The sequence below is a fragment of the Drosophila kikkawai genome, chromosome 3L, assembly GCF_030179895.1.
Source record: "Drosophila kikkawai strain 14028-0561.14 chromosome 3L, DkikHiC1v2, whole genome shotgun sequence".
Lineage (NCBI taxonomy): Eukaryota > Metazoa > Arthropoda > Insecta > Diptera > Drosophilidae > Drosophila > Drosophila kikkawai.
Genome location: NC_091730.1, coordinates 7,604,203 through 7,626,365, shown reverse-complemented (window position 1 = coordinate 7,626,365; position 22,163 = coordinate 7,604,203). Strand labels below are relative to the sequence as shown.

The window sequence follows — 22,163 nt, the reverse complement described above, 5'->3', positions numbered from 1 at the left end:
AAGGACAAAGGAAAAATCATAATTCAACCTCTATATAAGTAAGATTCACCCCAAATCAAGTAGAAATAAACTTTAATCGGTTGCAATGAGCTTTGCACAACAGGTTTTCGATCGAAGTTGTATTAGATAATTGCACGATTATATAGTAAATGCCGGTTGGGAAAAACGAAACCGGTTGCCAAGCTATACTTTTGTGTTTGGGGTAATTCCCTATTTACCTACAGCTATTAACATTCGCATTGAGGGGAAGAAAACACAGAGGGTTCTTTTGATTTTGGTTATATTTGTTGTTCTCAAAAAAATAAATAAATAAAAAGAGCAAGCGGAAACACCACAACAAAAATCACCAACAAAATAAATAATTCCCCCAGCGTCTCGAGTCTGAAAAGATAACACTGTGTCTGGGGAAAATCCAACGATAAACCTTCTCACATTTATCTCACCCAAAAACCTAAATGAAGCTCAATTGCTGCTGCTGCTTCTGTTAGATAAACAACAAACAACGTGTCTATCTAACGAAAAACAAACGTGCCGGAGAAAGGCCACTTGCAGCTGCATAATGAGTGATAACTATCCGGATTGAAGGAACGACCGGACACTGTTACACGTTGCTGGTGTCGATAAATCAAACTCAATTCTGCATTCGGTCAGATCTCCAAACAAGACAGCTTACTCATGGCAAAACAAACACAACTTGGGGAAACGAAAACACATATTCAAGGAGGGGAACAAGGCCCAGCCTTTGGAATACTCTAACAAGTAGATAATAAATGCAAAAAAATCAAACAAAAATATTGTTTTGAAGATTATGAATAAGCCTAAACGTTAAATATACATTGAGGTAAATCTGCCTAGACTTTAAAAGAATTTTTGAATAGAAAATAGAATAGAAAACCTAAAAATAAATTAAGTAGTTTTCTTAAATTCCAAAAGTGTGATTTCCCAGCAGCTGTAATACCTTCTGCTGCAGGTATAGCAGAAACACAAAAACAAAAACAGAATTAAAGCTGATTTAAGTTGGGCAATTGAGAAGCTGATGAGCCGCACGAAAAACATGAGCCACATGATACCCCAAGAGCTTGTTATTGCAATTGAGTCGAGGGCGTCTAATTGAACGTGAGGCTGAGTTTGGAAGGAAACTTATGGATTTGAAATTGGATTTGAGAGGAGACTTAGGCTGAGATTATGTGAGGGAACACCTACAGAAATAAGCAACTGATAGTATTACCTAATAACTATTTAATTATTTTTTTTATATATATTTAAAGCTATATTTTGAACCGTGTTCCCAAGTGACTATGCTGACTTGCAAATATTTTCTACTAGTGATGAGCTAATAACATTTAAGAAAGTGAAGTGAACGTTTTTTCTTTCCCAATTTCCCTAGCCTTTAGTTTAAGGTAAAATAGTTAGATTCTAACCATAGTACAGAGTATCGTCTCTCCCTGTGCTTCTGCTGTTTCCCAGCAACATGTTCACAGCAAACGCAGCGGAATCCTGACCGCTGGCCTCCTAAAGACTGCTGGTGTTGCAGGACCGCAGATCCGTTCTTGTTACCACTTCCTTGGACGCTCAAAGACATGGACTTGAAGAGCCTGGGCATGGACTTGGAACGCGAGTGCGTGGGCGCTGAACTGCGTTTCAATTGCAGCGCTTGAAATTGCGAGTTAGAATTTGAATTTGAATTTGAATCATAAGTCACATTGTTGTTATCGCACTTGTCACCGCCGCAAAAACTGGCTGCGGCTGGCACGGGGGCAATTTCGAAATGGAAACCGTTTTCGGACAGCTTATCGGGCCGGCTGCCGGCGGATTCACTATTGTTGTTGTTGCACATGGCAGGCGGATGATAAGCGACCCACGGAGGTGAGCACTTCAAACACTAAAAACCCGAAGAGAGATACCCGAATAGAGTCCAAAAACCGAAAAAATTTGGAGGCAACCGAGACGCTTCACGTACTGCGTCTAAACGTAAACTGAGCGAAAAGCCAACTGCTAGCTGCGGAAAAAGGTTCTCCCCGTTGGGCAGTCGTTATTTTCTGGAGAATCAGCGGCACAAACACACGCAAACACCCTCGCACACCCCACAAAGTAAACCGAAGCACTCAAACTCGGCTGGGGAATAAGAAAAAATGGAGAGAAGAGAGTGGAGAATGGAGAGGTTGCACTGCGGAAAATGGTATAAATCATATCGGAATTGCCAGGGGAATCATAGAAATGTCTTGGGACTGAGAACCCAAGCTTGAAGTGGGAGAAAAACGAGCATCTTAAATTCCACAGAACTCGATAAATTGATTTCTTATCATATTTCTTTGTAAGATAAGAATTAAAGGAATTAACTTTAAAATATTTTATATCATTTTTTCACTACGAATTTCTTACTCCATATTTAGAAATCGATCACAACAATAGCAGATAAATCCCATTCGATCTTCACGGAGAGATTGATGACGTTGCAATACCACGGGTTTGCTTTTCTTGGTTATAACCGAAGATAAGGATCTGCCAAGGCCTCTTAATTTGTATTTAAATAAAACCGGTTCCGAGGCACTAAATTCATTATTCATTATATAATCCATTTTTAAATTAAATTCAAGAAACTAAAAGTTTTAAAACCCGTAGAAACACAGACGTTTTCAAGACCGCTTTTAAACTTAAACTGAACAAAAAACCAACCGCAGGCCTGGGATAAATGAGTTCCTCGTTTGTTTTTAGATTTCTTAAGAAAAATCAATGCAAGCAACTGCATTTAGGGAAATGTTCAAGAATAAATGCAGATAAGAAAAGGAATTACACTAACAGAAGAGTTAAAAATAAAAAATTACAGCCTTTAAATTGTAAATTCTTATTTATAAGTGTTTTCTTATACATAAAATTTTATGAAATAAAAGAAGCTATTTATTGTCTAAAATTTAATAATTAAAATTCAAATTATTTATATTTTTTTGTAGAATTTTTTCTTTATGTGTAGGCAACTAGAAGCTAAACAATAACAATGAGTAAACTCGGGAGCGGCTGAGCGCCTTCTTATAATTCTTGTTGTTTTCGAGCTTTTTTTATTTCGCTCACAGCTAAACTTCTCATAACTGCTGTTTATATTGTTGTTGCTGCTTCGCACTCTTCAGTGTAAATGGGTTTATATCTTTATGACTTGTGCCTGAGCTGTACGACACGCGATTAATAGCCCAGCGCGAAAATATTAGGTATACCTTTGGGGCAACAAGTTTATAAGCAAAGAGAAGTGGCTTTAAGTAGATTATCATAGAAACTATGGAATTACTAATTGTAATTTGTTGAAAAATAGTTTAAATTTAGTAGAAACCTGTTTTAGAATTGAACTGCTAATCATTCTCTAAAAATCATTCATTGTACCTCCCCTCTTAACATATTCCCTCTAAGTGAGTCACAGAGATTGCTCCAATTTAATCTAAAGACCAGCAAAGAAACCACAACAAATTGAAGACATATATATATACTATATCTCCCATGTGAAACTGGCACGATTCCCTCGCGTGGCTTTGCATTTGCACTCCTCCGGTTAACCCCTTTGACAGACAGTTCGGTAATAAGCCATTTGCCGGTGACGCATGACAAATGGATAAGCACCAAGCAGCAATCGCAGTGGAAGCTAAATGCATGATAAATTGCCAAAGACATGCTCTTATACTCGGTCTCCCATAGCCGGGCAGTGTTGGTTTTATCTGGTAACCCAGTGGAATACGCACGAGTGACGAATGTCGGCATCAAGGGAGCTGATATAATATTATAAAACAATTTATGAATTTGTTGTTTTGTCACACTGACCAATTGTACAGACAACAAAGATAATTTCTCAAAGGTTGTGATGATTATAGATTAGAATTCAATTTAAAAGAAACTATATCTTGGAGTATATTTTAAATAGAAAGAAAATGCCTTTATGTTTATGTATATTAATCTTTAATGGCTTTCTGTAGAACTTTATCGTTAAACTATTAATAATAAAAATCCCTCAACAAACATTATACATATATTATTTAAAGAACTTCTTATCTTATGAATGGGTTTGTTTATATTTTTTATAATTTATTGTTTCAAACACGTGCTTCAAACCTAATAAATCAAACACATAATTCTCCATAGAACTTCTTATCTGCTAAAGGTTTCCAAATTATTTAATAAAACACTATGGGGAATCCCACACAAGCCAACAAGTATAATGCCCAAATTTCCGATAAAAATTTAAAATAAATCAGTATTGTTTGTTATAAAAAAACACACATTCGCAAGAGCCTTTCTATGTTTGAAATATAACGTTTCTTCCTATAAATCAAGTATAGTTTTTTTAGAGTTTCAAGGACTTACCCGCTAAAACCGCGACGTTTAGTGGACGAAGATAAAGCATCTGCCTTGCTGCGATTGCCTTTAAAAAAATAATAGAAAAACCAAACATTTTAATTAAAGAAATTTAAAAAATACACAAAAATACAAGGCTCAACTCACCTTGATCCTGCATATCGGATTTCTGTGAGCCCGCTGCTGCTCCGCCTGCACCCGTTCCGGCTCCGGATCCGTGCTTGTGAGAGCCCGGCGGCGGTTTGAGCACTGAGACAGGCACAAGGCCCTCCTGCACGGCGGCATCGTCGTGCTGCGGATTCAGGCGCACCAAGCAGAAGTCCGGCTCGCCGGCTGTGGGCTGCTCGATAATCTCTACCTGCTGGCCCTTGTTCACGCTCAGCTCGTTGGTGCCAGCGCTGGCAATGTAGTCTGCCACCACCCAGGTGGCCTCCTGGTTGCCCAGCTGGAAGGGATAAGAGAGATGAAACGAGATGAGTATAAAAGTGTCGCATTTCCTGGGTTCCTAGGAGATTAACCCATAGAGGGTTTTGCTATTTTAAAGCTATGAAACTTTCCGAAAATGAGTTTTCTTGAATTTTAATTAAATAATATACTTATTAATAAATATATTTAGTTATTAATAAGAGTTCTAGGACCCATTAATGTTAAGAGCTAAAAGACTCAACAATTATAAAGAAAGTCAGGCAGCTTAAGCTTGATTAATCGACATTCTTAAAGCCATAATATGAGGCCTTTGGAGGGTTAAACTGGCTTGGGTCGAGGTCGAGAGCTGTACAACCTTATTGATTGACCGTCTGAAACAAAGGCCGAGGCCCCGGAGGGTCTCAAGGATCATCGGCAAAGCGAACAACTAATTAGAAAGCCATTCAAGCTTAGCACACATCCATTGTGCCACGGAAAACACAAGGAAGCACAAGGAAACACAAGGAAGCGGAAGTGAGAGCCCGAAAAAGGAGGCTGGCCCCGAGGAGCACTTCCGTCAGATTTGATTGGCGGCAAGCCACCAGAACAACCCACCTAATCAACTAGGCCTCAACCTCCATGCTCTCCCCTCCTCTTCCTACTCTTCTGTGTACATTAATAATTTATAAGTTTATTAATTTACATGCAGCCTTGTCGGTTTGGTGTCGATGTGTGGGCGTCTATCAGCTCTTTAAATCGCAACGAGCAAAACCCCAAGGGGGGCGGCCGGTTGACGCCAGATGATGGCAGCTGGATGGGAAAATTGTGGTTAATCGCCAATCGATGCCACTGGAATCCACAGAGTAAAGGGAAGTGCACAGAGAGAAAGTTTAACTGGAGATGTTAAGTTAAATAAAAACTTTGAGATACTCAGCATTATAATATTTTATGGCTAGTTAAAAGGTGTATTACAACTGCCTCCGTAATAAACCTAATTATTTATGTCCACGTTTTGCTATTTAAATAACAAATAAACGTAAGCTTAACAATTACAAATATATAGCGTTAAATACAAGCTGACTTTACATTTTAAAGCCTATTTATTTTATGATAAGTACACATTAGTATTCATTAGAAACAGGAAGGAAGAGCTTGTTAAGATTTCTTACAGCCTTTCATGTAGTTAAAGTAAATATTTGTAAATATTTTGCCAAGACATATCCTCCGGAAATAAACACTATTTATTTTCGTAGAAACTGTAATCTAGTTACAGTTTAAAGCATTAAGTACTTCCTCTTTTTGCTGTGCACATGTGAGACTGAATATTTCAGCTCTATATGAAATTCCCAGGCGTTGCCATGGGATGATATTTATTTCACATATAATATTTATGTGGGACACGCCATAAACTGGCTGAGGGAGCTGGCCGCATGGAAACACCTGGCAGCAGGTGGGCTAGAGTACGGAGCATAGAGCACGAAGCTCAAAACAAGGTGGCATGGGCCAAATGGCAAAATGATGTCGCCAAGGCAAACGACGGGTGACGAGCGGAAGGAGCGAGAGAGAGAGAGAGTAAATTAAGGAGGGGGAGGATGGGCACTAAAGAGGGGGCTGAGGGGGGCTGAGGTGACTGGCGCTCATAAGCGCAATTAAATCAACTTCATCAGCGGACAGGAGCAAGAGCAGCGGCATAGAGAGAGAGAGAGAGAGAGGAGAGAGAGAGAGCTTAGTTTATTATGCTCGCCTGGCTGCCTTTAGCCACTGCACGACCTCCCAGTGCCAGTGTTTACAGGGGAAGAGAGGGAGCTGTTAATTTGATACACTAAGAAAAAATATACTTAAAACTATTTTTAAAAAACTTTTAAATTGTTGAAAAAAAATTTTTTAATTATATTTTTGAAAATTTTAAGTAAAGTTAAGAGTAACTTTGTGCTAAAAACCTTTAAAATACCTTTAAAGCTTTTTTTTTTTGCTTTGAAAATTTTGTAAATTATTCTCCAAGTGTACCAACTCACACACACATTTAGAGCGGGCCTTTTTTTGTCCTTTTAGGAGCTCCAGCTCCAGCCATGGCGCTGTTAATTAAGCAGCACTGACACGGAAACGTGCCGCGCTTGTGTGTGCAAGTATTAGTGCTGCTGGTGTTTGTGTGTGTGTGTGTATGTGTGTAAGCGGTGAAGGGCGCTTGCAGGGTGTTTGTGTCAGTGTGTGCACGTTTCCGCTTGTAATGCAATTAGTTGAAAAGTTTCCGAGGCGAAGTTTTGAAAAAGTTTCTTTCGACAAGAGTTCTGGCGAGGAGACAAGAGGCGCAGCTCCGCTCAGCTCAGCTCAGCTCCTTGGGGAGGCGTGGCCTCTTGGCAGTAATGATTTTTGTTGTTTTTATTTCTACTTATTTTCGGCTCTTAAATTGCCACTCAGCCTCAATGAAAATTGATTGGTGGAAAAAAAAAATAAGAAAACAAATGAAAATCAGAAAGAAATGAATTTAAGCTGCCTCATAATTCCTGCAAGCCGGTGGCGTATACGTAATGCGTATACGCAACGTAAGACTCATCATTAATCTCATCATCATCATGTTCATGATCATCTTTGCCATTTGGCTGGCTGCAAATTGCTGCAGTCACGCAGTCACATACACCCCCACACACTAATAAGCTGCCATCAGGAGGAATTTTCCCTTTTCCACCCACTTTCCTGTGTTCCCCCTCCAGAGGATGATTTGCCAAGAGTGCTGGCAGCGCCTGTGGGTGGAAAATGTGAAAACTAGAAGCCAGAAGCAGCTGTCAGAAATCAGGAAAATCAACTGCAAGGAGAGGGAAAGGAGGAGACAGTCAGAAAACAGAGAGAGCTCTTTAAAACAAGCAACTTTCTAATTCTTCTCAATTTTCACCGAAAATTAACTCGGCTTTGCCCCGCGGAGACTCTTTCATTTCATTGTAGCTACAAATTAAGTTCATGTTCGCTTTCGCTTTCCTCTTTTGTTTCGTCTTTCGACCGAGTCTTTCATTAAAATAATGAAAGGATATTTCAGTACTCACAGCAGCAGCAGGAGCAGCAGTGGCAACAGAGGGAAATCGCACGAGTTTTTCCAGCTGCAAAATGCAATCAGCGCCGGCTTGTTGGGTTTCTTCGCCTTTTCGCCTTTGCCCATCGCCTACATTTTTGCATAAAATAATTAACGTGGCTTACAGTTTCTCTGGCGCATTTCCATATTTAAAAGGACCGAAAGGCGCTACCAACTAAATTTAAAATTCCCTTTTTAGGTAGAAAATTTCCTAAAAAATTTTCCAAGTTATTGAGGCAATTGCAAGGCCATAAATTGGCAGGCGCAATCCAATGGAGAATCAAACCTCATCTATTTTGCATACTCAATTGAAAACTTTCCTCGCCAAACTCGAGGCGGATTTGCATAGCTGAGGAGTTGGGCGGAAAATGGAAAAAAGAGGAAAATAAACAAAGTGGGGAAAACCCAAGCCTAGGATGCAGCCCGAAATTCTGACGAAAACTTGGTAGATTAAAGTCCTGGAAGCAAGTCCAAGGACACGGCAAAATACGTTGACAAGGCGGGCTTTTGCAGTTGACACTCGCAATTTCACATTCGCATTTCGAGGGCAAAGTTTTCCTGGGAGTTTTTCTCGCTTTTGCTGCTGCTGCTGCTGCTGATTACATGCTGATAACAATAATAGCTCAGAGACTCGGAAAACAGGCGCTTCACATGAAAAGGAAAGGCTCAGCCGGAAAATGTGCTCCTTTCTTTTTTCCTCTTTTCGGCAAATTGTAAAGCGATTTGGCAAAATGTTTACGTTATTATTGATGGCTCTCCTTCTGCTTTCCCAGGCTGGATTGAAGGGGGGAGTGGCAAGAGGCTCTGGCATCCCGGGATCCTTGGGATGTAAGCTCATGTCTCTGCCTTTCGAGGAGGCATCGTAAAAACGCAATTGCTGCGACGACGACCCAAAAAGCCATCAATTGTTAAGTCATTAAAAAATATGCTTAGGCTGGGGAGACGCAGGGAAGGAGCACATAAAAGCAAGCGTCAGGGTTGTCAAGTGAAATTACAAACATCATTTAACTGATTGGAATAATGGGAGGCCAAGCTCTTCATTGCACTGGGAAAATTTATATATTTTAAGGGATAAATAAGGGTATGTTTGAGTTTATTTAAAAAATGTATTATTAAGGAAAGCCTTGCAAAAAATATTTAGTTTGAAGAAGATTTAAAAAGGCATAAGAAATGTAAACTAGAATCAAAGAATAATTTCTAAAATGTTTATATCTAATTCTATTAATTATTGAGCAATATAAATTTAAACAAGAATCTCTGCAGATTAAAATAACATTTGTTTCGCTATTTAAAATCTGTATTATTTTATTCCAAACCATTAATTTTTCTTGAATACCAACTAAGGCCATAAATTAAGCAATAAATATTTATATCAGCTAATTGCTAAGCTCTATTTAAAGCCATAAATATGTAGATTTTTATCCAATTGAAAATAAATATTTTCCATACTGCAATTTCTTTTTCCCGAGTGGAGGCCATATTTTAAGCATTTATCAAAATAAAGCTTTAAAGCACTATAAAAAAAAATCTGTAAGACGAAAAGGGGATTTGCGTTCAATACATTTGATTTGAAGTGAGATATTGAGTGGAAAAGGGAAATTTTCGACAGATTTTCTATGCCAGTCCGGTGTTGTTGCTGTTGCCATGTTGCCTGTTCCTTTGGCCGAATTTGTTCGCCTAAATGCCCTCATGGGCGCCATAAATCACACAGATATGCCAGAGCAGCGCACACCAGAATACAAAACAGGAGAGAGATATATATTGAGAGAAGGCTCCTACAATATAGGAGGTGCCGTGTTTCTGTGTGAATAAATGTGTGTACTTATAGATAGCAGCCCCGCACACTGGCTGTGTTTCTGGGGTACATAAAACATAAACGTCTATTATTCAATTAACTCGCACAGTGGGTCCGCCGGCAGGTGCAGCAGTCAGGGGTCGTTCACGTTCCCTGGGTCCCGACATCAATTACGTTGTGGCAAACACACAGTCAACAAGATGGCAAACAATGGGAGCGGGAGCAGGAGCAGGAATCCGGCAGCGGGAACGGGAACCGGAGGAGGCGCTAAACAGGAGGTGGAGCGGTAGCTATCGCTCTGCGGTCTGGTAATTGTACGACAACATGTTAACACCGAAAGCGGCCACATTCCCATTCCCATTGCGGGAGTGTGACTCCCACATCCACATCTATATCCACAACCACTTCCACTCATCGATAGGCCCATTGTCTGACCCGCCTGTTAATGTCTCTCTCTGTCGCACTGTGTGTGTGTGTGTGCAAGTGCTGAATGAAAGTCATTTACAGCGCAAATCGAATAATATTCCAAGTCAATTACGTGCAACTACGACAAGGCCGATAAGGGGATCTATCAGGGCAAAATGTTAAATACATTTTACTTAAATTGTGCATAGACTTCAGTGCTTGATAGTTATCTAAGAGTTTAATTGGTTCTTGAGCTTGCTAAGCCGATTATTTTTAAATATTTATATATAAATATATATATTTTAAGCTTACATTTTAAGAGATTTTAATTTCTAGTAGAAATATTTGCATCCTTGTATAACTTTCCAACAATTTCTTAGCTCCCAAACCCATGTTTTGAGTGCCAACAAGTCATAAGCTAAGATGACTGAGTGATGAACGTCGCAATTAATGGACTTGGTGAGGGGCAGACATTGTCCAGCTATGGAAAATCCTTCTCCTCGTGGACAAATCAACTCGTTGTCTTCTTGATGGCAAACCCCTGGCCCAAAAAATTCCAAACAATTTGGTGCGAACAGCAGGCCAACAAAACCCACAAAACGACTGACTGGCCGGAAGCCTAGGACTCGGAGCCTCGGCCTCAGGGGCTCAGCCTTGACCAGCCCAAATGCTGTTCGGGATTTTAAAAGAGTTGGCCCCATGTCAAGTTGCCGTCGTCCCCCAACCGCTATACCATTGAGCCCCTCTTAAAACCCAGAGAGCAATCAATGGGGGAGCTGAGGACAAACTTTTAGCGGGGGGAGTAGCGGCGGAGCTGGGTGCAAGTCATCCGGCAACAAGAGCCAGGACATCAGCAATTTGTGGCCGGCAGAGTCTCTCGCTTATGTCCATTGGATTGGATTGCCAGCAGCAGCGGGGACTGTGGATGACAGATGGGGACATGGAAGGTGGCGCCCAACAGTCCCCGCAGTCCATGGGTTTCTTTCCCATGGGGAGCAATTGTGCGAGAGGCGGCTCTGGTTTAAAAGCAGCAAAAAAACGATGTCTATCAATGGGCGTGTCACAGCACAGCATTTGCCATTGATTTTATGGCCCAAAAATTCGAGGCGTTGGTCCAGAAATGAAAAGGGAAATAAATTCAAGCCTAAGGCAACGAATTGTGATGGTCATTCGAATATGAAAGCATGTGCAAGTAAGCCGTATTGGGATTATGGTTGAAATCCATATCAGAAAAGCAGAAAAATATTTCAATTGATTAACAATTTAAGTATTTATTTGTCTTAAATATTTTTTTTACAATTTGTATGATATTTTTTAAGCCTTCATTTATATTTCTGGGTGTCATTTCCAGGCTTCAATACGTTCTGCTTTAATATTTAAACAAAAATTCATATATGTAGAAACAACGAGTATATATGTTCTATATAATTTCTGGAAATTTAAAATTAAATTCTCTGCATTCCCCGAGCTTCTTTTAGATAAATTAAGCTGTGTGGAGATATTTAAGGCCATATAAACTCAAGCTTAAGACTCCGTTTAACCAAAAAGCAAACTGTTATTGGAGATTTCAAGGCTGCCTCGCCTTCAAAGGACACTCTTGCTAAACACAATCTTCCCCTAATGCTTCCGCTTGAGCCGGAGGCCTGCCCTTTAAATGCTTTCCTTTGGGGCTCGTATTTGCCCAATGTCAAGAATCATGTATCTCCTTGTGGTTCTGCAGCCAACATCTCGAGTTTTGCTGTCATAGCATGCTTCTGGTGACAATTTAGTTACAAATTTGTTTGGCCTTCCCAGCCTTCAGCAGCAAACCAAATGCTTTGTCTGCTATTTTTTTTTGCTGTACTACAAGTACGAGTATTTCATCGCAATTTGCATATCAGTGTTGCCATTGAGGAAACGACGACAACAGAGAGAGCTCCTGGCTTTGTCTGTTTGCCATGTTCTCGAGGAACGCAAGTAGTTGCTATCCGCAGGTAACTTTGTCCTCCAGTTTCAGATGGGCCACAAGCGGCAGAATGATGGGATTTATTAAAATTGTTCTACATTCTCTGCACTTTGTTTGGCTGCATGTTTTGTGCTCCTGACTACATAAGACGCTCTCAACGCTTTTTCTTGGTCCACAAAAAAAAAAAAAAAAATGTATTTCCCATTGTTAGAGTGCCAGCATTTCTTTTCCGGCAAAAATACTCGTAGTACAGCAGGAACCCGTCTGAAGCAGCCAACTGCAGTTGACAGCGGCATCATGAGACCTATTTTCGTGTGGCAGCAAATTTCCTTTTCAACGCGCCAGCCAGCAGAGAAAATAGAGGAAGAGACTGTTGCCATCTTCTCCCCACTTGACTGGCTGGCTGGCTGCTGCTGCGATTTATTTTGCGTGTGCGCTCGAAAGTATGCCATAGCATAATGCATAAAGCATACGCCCCGTGGAATGCGCCTTGCAGCAACTGGGCAACTTTCAATGGCAGCTGCAGCTGCTGCTCGAAAGGAGTGGATGCTGCCGCTGCAATGCCCCACTAAACTTTACGCCCCACACAATTTTCCAAAGGGAAATTTTCAACGAGCGCATAAATATTTTCGTGACACCAAATTAAAATGTTGCAGTTTCCACTGCAGTTTTCTGCATATGAAGAGGGAAATAAACCTAGACAGTGTGAGTTTTATATAAGCTATTTACGAGTATCATGTATAAAATGAAGCAGAGAAACTTTAAATTATTTAAAACATATTTCTGTTTCAGCTAGGAATTATTGTTTAATTGAAATGAAACAAATTTTACGAAATTGTAACCAACTTTCTCACTCTTTAGCCACATTGTTAGAAGTTACATATTTTTGAGAAGAAATTTCTTACTAACTTAATTTAAAACAGGAAACATTTTTACCTTTTTCTTATTATTTTTTAAATTTTACCAGAAATATATTACATATTAAAATAAAAAAATACCCCAACATTTTAATCACATTTTTTCTTTCTGTGAATAATGTTTTCCACTGTTTTCCAATAAACTCCCAGCTCACGTTGGCAACAACAAAATAATAATAAAAAATAAGCTTAAATGGAGCAGAAATTTATGAAAGGCCGGCACAGCATCAGCATAAAGTAAATTGAGTAGAAAGGGCAATGCGATTATAAGGAGACCAGGAAGCTGTCTACTACTCGGAGACATCACTCAAAAGCCCAAACTGACAAAGGAAGTCAGGGCCAGGAAAGGACAATGGAGAAGCGGGGACAGGGGCAAGGTCAAGACAAGACACAATGCAGCACAGACCCAGGGGAAAGGGCCGCCAGATGATGAATACAACGAGGGAAGACGGCGGCGATGATGATAAGGTTTGCATGGCCTGATGAAGTGATAAATACATTATGTGATGTGTGCAGAAAGTAAGGAGCTAGTTAGGCACTGAAGGGAAACGAAGGGAGGAGCGTTCGGTAATTGAAGCAGTGACAATGGTGAGTAGCGAGCAAATAAATTAGCGCGCCACACTGCGTATGATTAATGGGCTTATTAAACGGCGTCACTGTCTGCGTGGGTCAACAACCAGTTTACAGGCAACGCAGGCACTTCCACAACTAATCAAAATAAATAGCACAGCACATACACACAGCACACAAAAAAGTCAAAGACCCCTGGAAACAGTTAGCAGGGAGGGGAAACGTGACAGACTTGGCCAAGAAACGAGGTTCCCGTTGGCTATATTTGGACAAGAGAGTCACAACCAGGATGATTGCTTCCATTAGCATAGCTATCTGACCATCTACATGGGAAAAACAGCGTAGCAAAATCAAGAAAATACTAATAAAAAGTAAAGTTAAGTAGAGTCCTAACAAAGCTGAATGTGTGATGGCAATTCACAGGATACCAGAGCAAATATGTCACATGCTAGGCTATGCCCTGCAACGCCTAATCCTAATTTAATCCCTATTTGTAAACCATTTATTTATAATTGATAAAAGCTTGACATATGGTTTTGGTTTTAATTAAAATTTGACACAAACTTTCACATTAGATAAGCTCAGTTAAATTAGTTATGGAAATATGGTGTCACAGCAATTAAACTGGCCTAATGCCATCAAATAAACAGGATTAATTTTAAATGATTTACTAAAAGTTGGTGTAAAATTTAAGGATGTACAACTTTTCCCTCAGTGATTTTATTAGCCTCAAAGAAAAGCCTAGAGAAACCTTAATCGCAGGTCAAGTCACGGCGCACTTATCGAACCGCATTCAATGGCTAAAACTGTCCCATGATTTGTGGTGGAAGGCAGCAGTAAATCCAAGGAAAGCCAAGCCGCAAGCTTGGTAACCTTTGCACTTTAGGCCGAAACTAGGGGCGGGGGCAGAAAACTTTTGCCACAGCTAAATAAAAGATAAGCTGGCCAAGTTTTCGATAAGGTCAAGGCAATCGCTGCCATGTTTAGCATTAATATTTGATGCCCGCCCGTCAATCGAAGCGTGGCCATCAATCGAACCCTTATCAGAGTAGCAGAGAAAATTCAAGATAGAGTCGGGAATAATTTATTAAAATCAGAAGGAACCGAAAGCCAGAGAAAGCTAATGTATAAAAGAAAAGATTTAACAATGTGGCTTTATAAAGACAACAAGGAAACCTGTTGATAATTTAACCTTCTTTTAAAGACCCCCTTAAAACTATGTATTTTGTACCTTGAGTCCACTGCTGCTGGTCTGCCGAAAGAACCGAAAGGAGCTGGGCGTATCGATGGTATGTTGTCGGGCCAAAACGCCATGGCCACTGACGCTCGACTGGCGGAACCAGGGCAGCGAGATCTTGCGGCGACTCTTGCGTTGGACAGGAGCTGGCTGGGGAGCAGGAACTGCAGCTGGATTGGCGGTGGCGGTGGCAGAACTGGTTACAGTGGGAAAGGTAAAGGGACTCTGCTCCTGCTGACTGTGGCCATTCTTGCCATAAGCTCCAGCTGAGTCTGCCGGCGGTGGGGGGGAAGTGGAGTCATCCTCCTGCAGAGTGCAGAGCGGTGTGTTCTGGGCAGAGTCCGCTATCGAGGGTGATGGCGAGGGATCGCTCACGGCAATGGGGGCGCTCATCGGCAGCGGTGTGTTGGGCAGAGAGACGTAGCCCTTGGTCGGAGTATCCTCGCCGCCGCACTTGAGACGCTCCAGCGAGCTCTTCTTCCCGGCAGTGCCCATGCCATCCGCGGAGTCAACACTGTTCATCCGCTCGGTGAGAAACTTCTTAACACTCTTCATGATGATGATGATGATAATGATGCCTTTGCTCCGTTATCGCGCCTTCGTTCTATCCAATCACTCTCATTTTTCGGTTAAATCACAGTCCAACGGAAAGGGGGCGGGCAGGCTGACGGTGGGTGGTCTCTATTTTATTTTATTTTTAAAAAAAATTCGGGGCTTTGTTCCCTGCCAGCCGCAAATCAATAAAGTTCTCCTCCAACTCCTAGGCCAAAATGTTTTATTTTTATTTTCCACCGAACGCGTGAGTGTGTGTGAGTGTGAGAGAGTGCCTGATTGGGTTTTACATCCTGCAGGATGTTCACATACACACACGCACACACCCACTGGCTGTGTGTGTGTATCTATCCGGCTTTCACTTATGTTGGTGACAGTTTTGCAGCGGTTTCGGTTTTCGCAGTCTTTGACTTTCAATTAGTGCAACGCGGCGTATGATCAATTTAAGCTTGCAGCCTGCATTTTGCATTTTAATTAACGGTCATGTTTACACGAAGGCCCCGACAGTGGCCCGAGGCTTTACTGTGTTTAATTCTGACTTTAATTTGATTGAATAATTTCATTCTTATGTAAGCAAACAAAATGAAGGAAAACAAGAGGCACGGAAGGAAATTACTTTGGTTTTGTGAAATTGAAGAGATATTTTTAAGGAAATTACTTTGTTTTGGTAATATTGAAGGGATTTTTATGAAGAAATTTAACTTTATTAAGTCTCGAAGGAATATTTTAAAGATATTTTATTATTTTGGTACTATCGAAAGGAAATTTTTATAGGAAATTACGAAGGAATATTTTAGTAGCAAAAGATAAGTTATTATGATAATAAATATAAATTTATCAATATTTTTGGCTATAGAAAATTTTATATATTTTTTAGTAAGAAATAAACAAAAGCTTCTTATCTTAAAATATTGTATTAATCTTTATTTTAAACATTCAAAACCCAATTTCAAAATAATCTTCACTTTTTCCTGTACACTTTGTAATATTTTGTTTTCCCCAAGGCTTTTCAGTTTTTCATTGATTTATTTTCATTTTTAATTGGTATTTAGTCCAAACATTTTGTATTCTTATTAACGATCATGTTTGCCTTCAATTTGTAATTTAATTGTATTGATTTATAATAAGGTTAATGAGTAAATTAGCTCAGATCTTGCCCTTGTATTTCAGCCACCAACACTTTTTTATAGTTTCTTTTCCATTTTTTTTGCTGTATGTTTTAAGAGACCACTTCCCCCGCTTCTGTTTTGATTTCACTGTTAAGTTATACAAGGCATATATATTTTATTTATTTTATTTGCACAGATAAAAAGCTGGCCACCGCCAGAGAGGCGCACAATTTATCTTGAATTTTCTTGGCGCACGTTTGTTTACCCCGAACTATGTCCGTATATATTGGATATTATATCTATGCACATGGGTCTGTTATTTTTACACATTTCTGTTTGTTGCCCGACGACGTTGCCAGGCATTTAGCGCGTGTTTCCGTGAGCGAGCAGCTCGACTCGGAAGAATCGGAAGATGCGGCAGGTGCGCCATAGCGACTGCCACTTTACCCGGTCCGCCCGATCTTGGAATCGCGGCCGAGCAATTATGATTGGGGTTTTTTCTCTGATTTGGTTTGTTTTTCTCGCTATTTTGCCCCCCTCTCTATAATAGTTTCGAGGAAAGCAATTTGCGAAAAGTGCTGAGCATAGAAAGGTGAAAAAAAAGGGAAAATTGGGCCCAAGCGAAATGGAAAGACTCTTTCTTGAGGAAATTTAGAGAGATTTACAGAAAATAGGCTTACTTTGGGGGTTGAAAATCATAGAAAAATATTTAAATATTTTCCTTTAAAAATCAATGTTTTATAGAAATCATCTGAAAACTATATATTTTCATTTGACTCGCTCGTTTGATTTTTATTTAAATTACTTTAGAATACCTTCCGCGAATCCAGCATAAAAATTCGATTTGGTTTATTTATTCAGCTATTTTTATTAGTTTTCCCGAATTATTCTCGATATGGCACCTAAATCCGCCGCAGGGGTAAGGGTATTTACAAATGGCGTGTTCAGCACTGGGCTGCCCGTGAAAATTTGCATATGTTCGGGAAATTTCGCAGTGGCCGTTTATGTAACTGTGTGTGTGTGTGTGTAGGGGGGGTGCCAGCAGCTGCTCGCTAAGTGGCAGACCATCATTTTAGATGCTGCCTTCGATTCCAGCCTCTGTTTCTGCTTTAGCTTCAGCTTTTTGCGGCTCAACCGCTGCGAATGGCATTAAAAACTTTGCTACTTTCCCTGAATTTTGGTTGTGTGGGTGTGGGGTGTGTGTATTTACACCCACTGTAAGGACTCGTTGACATTTTGTGGCGTTGACAAAATGCCAGAAATATTTTCCTTTTTCCTTCCTCTGCTTCCGTTTTCTTTCCCTCCCATTCCAATCACTCAAAAAGCCAACCAAATTCAATTTTTGCAAATGAATGCACACACCGAGGGGGAAAATGAGAATGAGAGGGTGGAGGAGTGTTTAGGGTGAGTGTTGTTAGAGCAACGCTTAGATTTCAAACTAAATTAATTTAATCCTGGCTGCTAAACCTGAAATAAGCTTTGGAACTTTGCTTACTCCACCGGAAAGTGATTGAAATAAAAGCAGGGAAAACAATTTGCTGAAAAGTAGCAAGCTGCAGCTGGCAAACTGCATTTATAATGGATTCCGGAGAAAGATAATTGCATGAAAACTGTATGGAAAGGCATTAAAAAATATAAAATGCTCTCTATATTTTCAAATGAAAGGAAGGCACTAAAACCTCTACGTAAAAAAGAGATATAAAAAATATTCCAAGTTGACTAAAACCTATTACATTAAGAAATAAAGTCACTAAACTTAAATAATGACCAATAAAATATATTAAACTCAAACCTTTAAGACAGCTCTTCAGAAAAAAAGGTTATATAATAACTGTAATAACAAAAATATCAATTAAATTTAGCACAGACCATTAGAGTTTTCAAATAAATTCTGTAAAAAACCCACAAAACTTTTCGTAATTATAACCAAAACTTTCAATTATCCACATTTGACCTCGGCGCTGATTCCTATTTGTCCAGAGTTTTTCTCCCTCTCCCTTGGTCTCCCTCTCTACCTCTGGGGATTAAAAAAGAAACTACATTAATTTAATCCCGCCTGCCAAACTTAGAATAAGCTCTGAAACTTTTCCCCAATGGGATGAAAAAAGTAAGGGAGACGAGAAGCAAAACTCTGGTTGCTAAAAAACTATCCAGTTGCAGTTTGAAAATTGTTTTCCCGTCACCATTCAGGGACGATGGGGATGTGTTTTCCTTTGTTCGGTTTGTTGGGTTAACTAAGCGGTTTTCATCGACCACAGTTGCTAATGTTTGTGTTGTTCGCTGTATGCTGTTTTAATTGCTTCCGGCTGCCAATTGGATTAGATTTGGGCCAAAACTACCCTTTGGCAAGGGGTTCGCATTGGGTTTGGGTTTGATCAAGGGGAGCCTTCATTATGGAAATGGAAATGCGAATGGCAAACAAGGAATTCCAGTGACAACTGATGGATATATCGGAATGGGGACAAGGCTGGACACTGCACTCGTATTTCCTATTACCCTTTTCTCTCTGTTGGCAATCATCCGCCCGCCCATCTGGCACTCAAATTAAATTGCAATGCATCGACTCGATAATTATAATGACCAAAACATGTCGTGTCTACAACAGAAAAAATAAATGTAGGGGAAAAAATAAAACCCATAGCACACACAGAGAGGGAGAAACCGCAGCCGCATTAGCCAAACGACAGAACCGCAACCCTATCGCGTTGAAATAAATATTAAAATGCAATAGATAAGCGTGGAATTAATGGCCCCAACACGGGCCGAGTCGACTCCGTTCAACTCAATTCAACTCAACTCAACTCAGCGCGTGCTCTGGCCAAATGGCCAACCCAAGAAGAACAAAGCCAAGTGAAATGGCGGCTGGGAGGGAGTAGCTAAACATCAGATACCCTTTATGTGAAATTGGACTAGAAATGTCTGGGGATTTGCGATGAAAATAAGAGGCCAATGTGCATCTAGATGGGATCTTTTACAAAATATAATTCGGTTCAGACAAAGAACAAAAGGTAAAAGGAATAGGAGGAGCAGGTGGTTCTTGAAGGGTGAGATTCTAATCTTATTCTAGCTTCGAAGTAAAGAGGTGAATTAACTTAATACTTGAAATATAAACCCTGTACAAAAAAAGAAGAAATCAACAAGTAATCAATCGATTAAGTAATAAGATTCCACAGGTATTTCTCGGGGTATCAATAACCAAATATAATCTTTATATATCTTTCTAAGAACCATGAAGAAAAACACATTTTTTCCAAGAAATTGATAACAAAAACGTTGAAGTGAGAAATAGGTTTAAGAACTTGAAGGGAAATACATGTATCAGTTACTTTAAATCTTTTAACTAAATAAATAAGGTATTTTTAGCTTTCCTAGGAAAGAGAATTCGGTGTTAGGGTTCTAATTGAGCCAAAAACGCAGATTAGGTCTAAAAAAAAACTCGGATTTACATTCATTGTTCATATTATTCGCCAGTATTCAACTATAAGGTTATAAGGTTATATTTATTCAGTATTCTTAGTATTCTTTAGTATTCTTTAGTATTCTATGGTATTCTTTAGTATTTTAAGTATCTTTCAGTATTCTTCAGTATCCATACATTCCTTATTTTTTACAAAATGGCAAAAAAAGAGAACAACCAATGCTTTTATTGATAATTAACGACTCAATTAGGAAAGAATATCTCTCATGCAAGATTTTATCTCAAGAAGTGCTATCAAAAATTGGACAATTGAAAATGTTCTGCTCAAGATAGAAGGCACACACTTTCCTCAACAAACACACACAGTCACGTTGCGATCGCTTTGCAGATGACAGCAGAGCTCAAGGGTATTTTAGGGGGCAACGACGGAACACGAACGTCGTCTAAATGGGGGGGAAATGTGAATGAAACTGCTACTCAAGTGACTGAAGGCGTGAAAAAGGTCAAAGGCAGCAGTGCCGCGGCGGCGGAAAAGTGGGCAGAGTGGGGCGGAGATGGTGGCTCTTCTCGCCTGCGGCTGCTGCAGACATTTTCATCCTCAGCTCATTTTTGCCCTCGCAAAAATGCTAAAAAGGGTTCATCACATCTCTCTTCCCCCCTGGTTTCCTTCTGGCTCGTGTAGTTTTGGCAGCAGCGCCAGCTTTTTATCATATTTATTTGCATTACTCGGATTGTTGTTTCACTTTTGTTGTGTGTTTTGTTTTTAATTTATTTTTTTCGGTTCTAGTTATTTATATAAGCCAGGTCTTTGTTTACAACATTCCGTTGGACAGTTTAAGGCCTAAACAAGAGGCTGTCATTTATGTAATCTTTTTATATTTTCTACTTTCATACTTTTGTTTAATTTTATTTGGGGCACTTGTGGTTTAATTGTTTGGCTGAACAGCTGACTTGTTTGTTTTATTTTTAAATTTTTTAAAAGGGGAGCCAGTGGTGCTTTATCTTTATCTTTATTGTGTCGCGATATCACTGAGGTTTCTTGTTATCACCCTGATTATAGGCGATTTTCAATCACTTGACACCTTGAAGGTGGTTTCATACAAATATCTGATGTTGAAGCTGGTGAAATCCTTAAAGATTGTTCATCCAAGGCAGAGGAAAATGTCGGTAGGGGGAAAATTGCAAGTGCAGTTCTAGTTTAGAGAAGATGAGGATGGCTGCTGCTGCTGCTACTGCTGCTTTTTTGGCCGGGCGGCGCGCATCTGCAGGCAGCAGACGTTGGAAAATCCGAGAGAAAAAACTGAGGAGAACCGAGAGCTCCGGCAATGAGCGAACGACGAACCTCTTGGCTGAAACTCTGCGGAGCAACTGGAGCAGCTGCCCCACACGAATCCACAACGAATCCGCATATGAGTCCGCCCGAACACACGCAGCGGCGAAACGAACGACAACGCACCGAAAACGTTCGCAACAACAAATGCCTTAACCCACTACTACCCTCAGGGGGGGTTAAATTGGCGAAAGGAAAACGGAAAAGCTTTTCGCAGAATCTAAGAGAGAGAGTGCTTTACCTGCCAAGCTTTCCACGCTCTCCCACTCTGGGTGTTTTCGCCTCTCTGATTGTTATTGTTGGGGTCGGTCTTTGGGTTTTTTTTTTAGAGAAGCGGGAATTTTGTTTTCATTAATGAATTATATTTAAAAGCTAATTTATGGTTCCAGAAATACATTTTAAATATATTTCGATTAGGGAAAATAAATATAAATCATTATACATTCTTACATATTTTTTTTTGTAGAGGAAACTTTTTTAAAACAGATTTATTGGTTCATAGAAATAATCCTTAAGGAAATTCCTATATATTATTTAGTAAATATAACACAAAATATGTTTCTTCTTTAATACATCTTTTTTAATTATTTCTATATCTTCTTTTGGGCTTTTACTATCCTGTAAATCTATATAATTTAACCCTTACAACTGTTCAAAATGTATATATTTTATAAAATATTATTTAGAAAATAAAAGACTGCTAACAATGTTTATAAGAAAATCAAAACTACAATTTTGTAAGGATTTATTATCCAAAATACAAAAAAATGTTTTTATAATAATACAAAAATAATTTTAAAAATTTATCTTTTAGGGAAAATGAATATTTATTTCCATAACTTCAAACCTTTAATATTTTAATCAGCTCAACTCACAAACGACAGTCATAAATTTTAATTAATTAACAATAAACACACAAAAATAGTTGTTTAGTGTTTTAGTGGGTAGAATCCTAAAGACATAAAAAAAAGAGTGCCACAAAGTGAAACGAAACCCTTAACCTCAGTAACCTACCGAACATAAGACAAACGGTTATGTCGGTCGTAAAACCGCTCGAAATCTGCGGCTCCTTAGCTTTAGT

The 22,163-nt window shown here is 39.5% G+C and overlaps 1 protein-coding gene across 3 annotated transcripts in view; it reads right to left on the bottom strand.

Moving 5' to 3' along the window:
- trio (trio Rho guanine nucleotide exchange factor) overlaps positions 1-22,163 on the bottom strand; it is a 46,544-nt gene that overhangs the window by 11,350 nt on the left and 13,031 nt on the right. The window contains exons 1-4 of one of the 3 annotated variants that reach the window (XM_017162286.3): positions 20,854-21,111; positions 14,668-15,433; positions 4,483-4,780; positions 4,345-4,402 (exon numbers count right to left, since the gene is read on the bottom strand). In XM_017162286.3, coding sequence (XP_017017775.1) covers positions 4,345-4,402; positions 4,483-4,780; positions 14,668-15,228 — 917 coding nt within the window. In that variant the 5' untranslated portion in view covers positions 15,229-15,433; positions 20,854-21,111. Of the gene's footprint in view, positions 1-1,421; positions 1,964-4,344; positions 4,403-4,482; positions 4,781-14,667; positions 15,434-20,853; positions 21,112-22,163 lie in introns of those variants that run through there. The other 2 variants (XM_017162283.2, XM_017162284.3) reach the window with 2 other exon arrangements.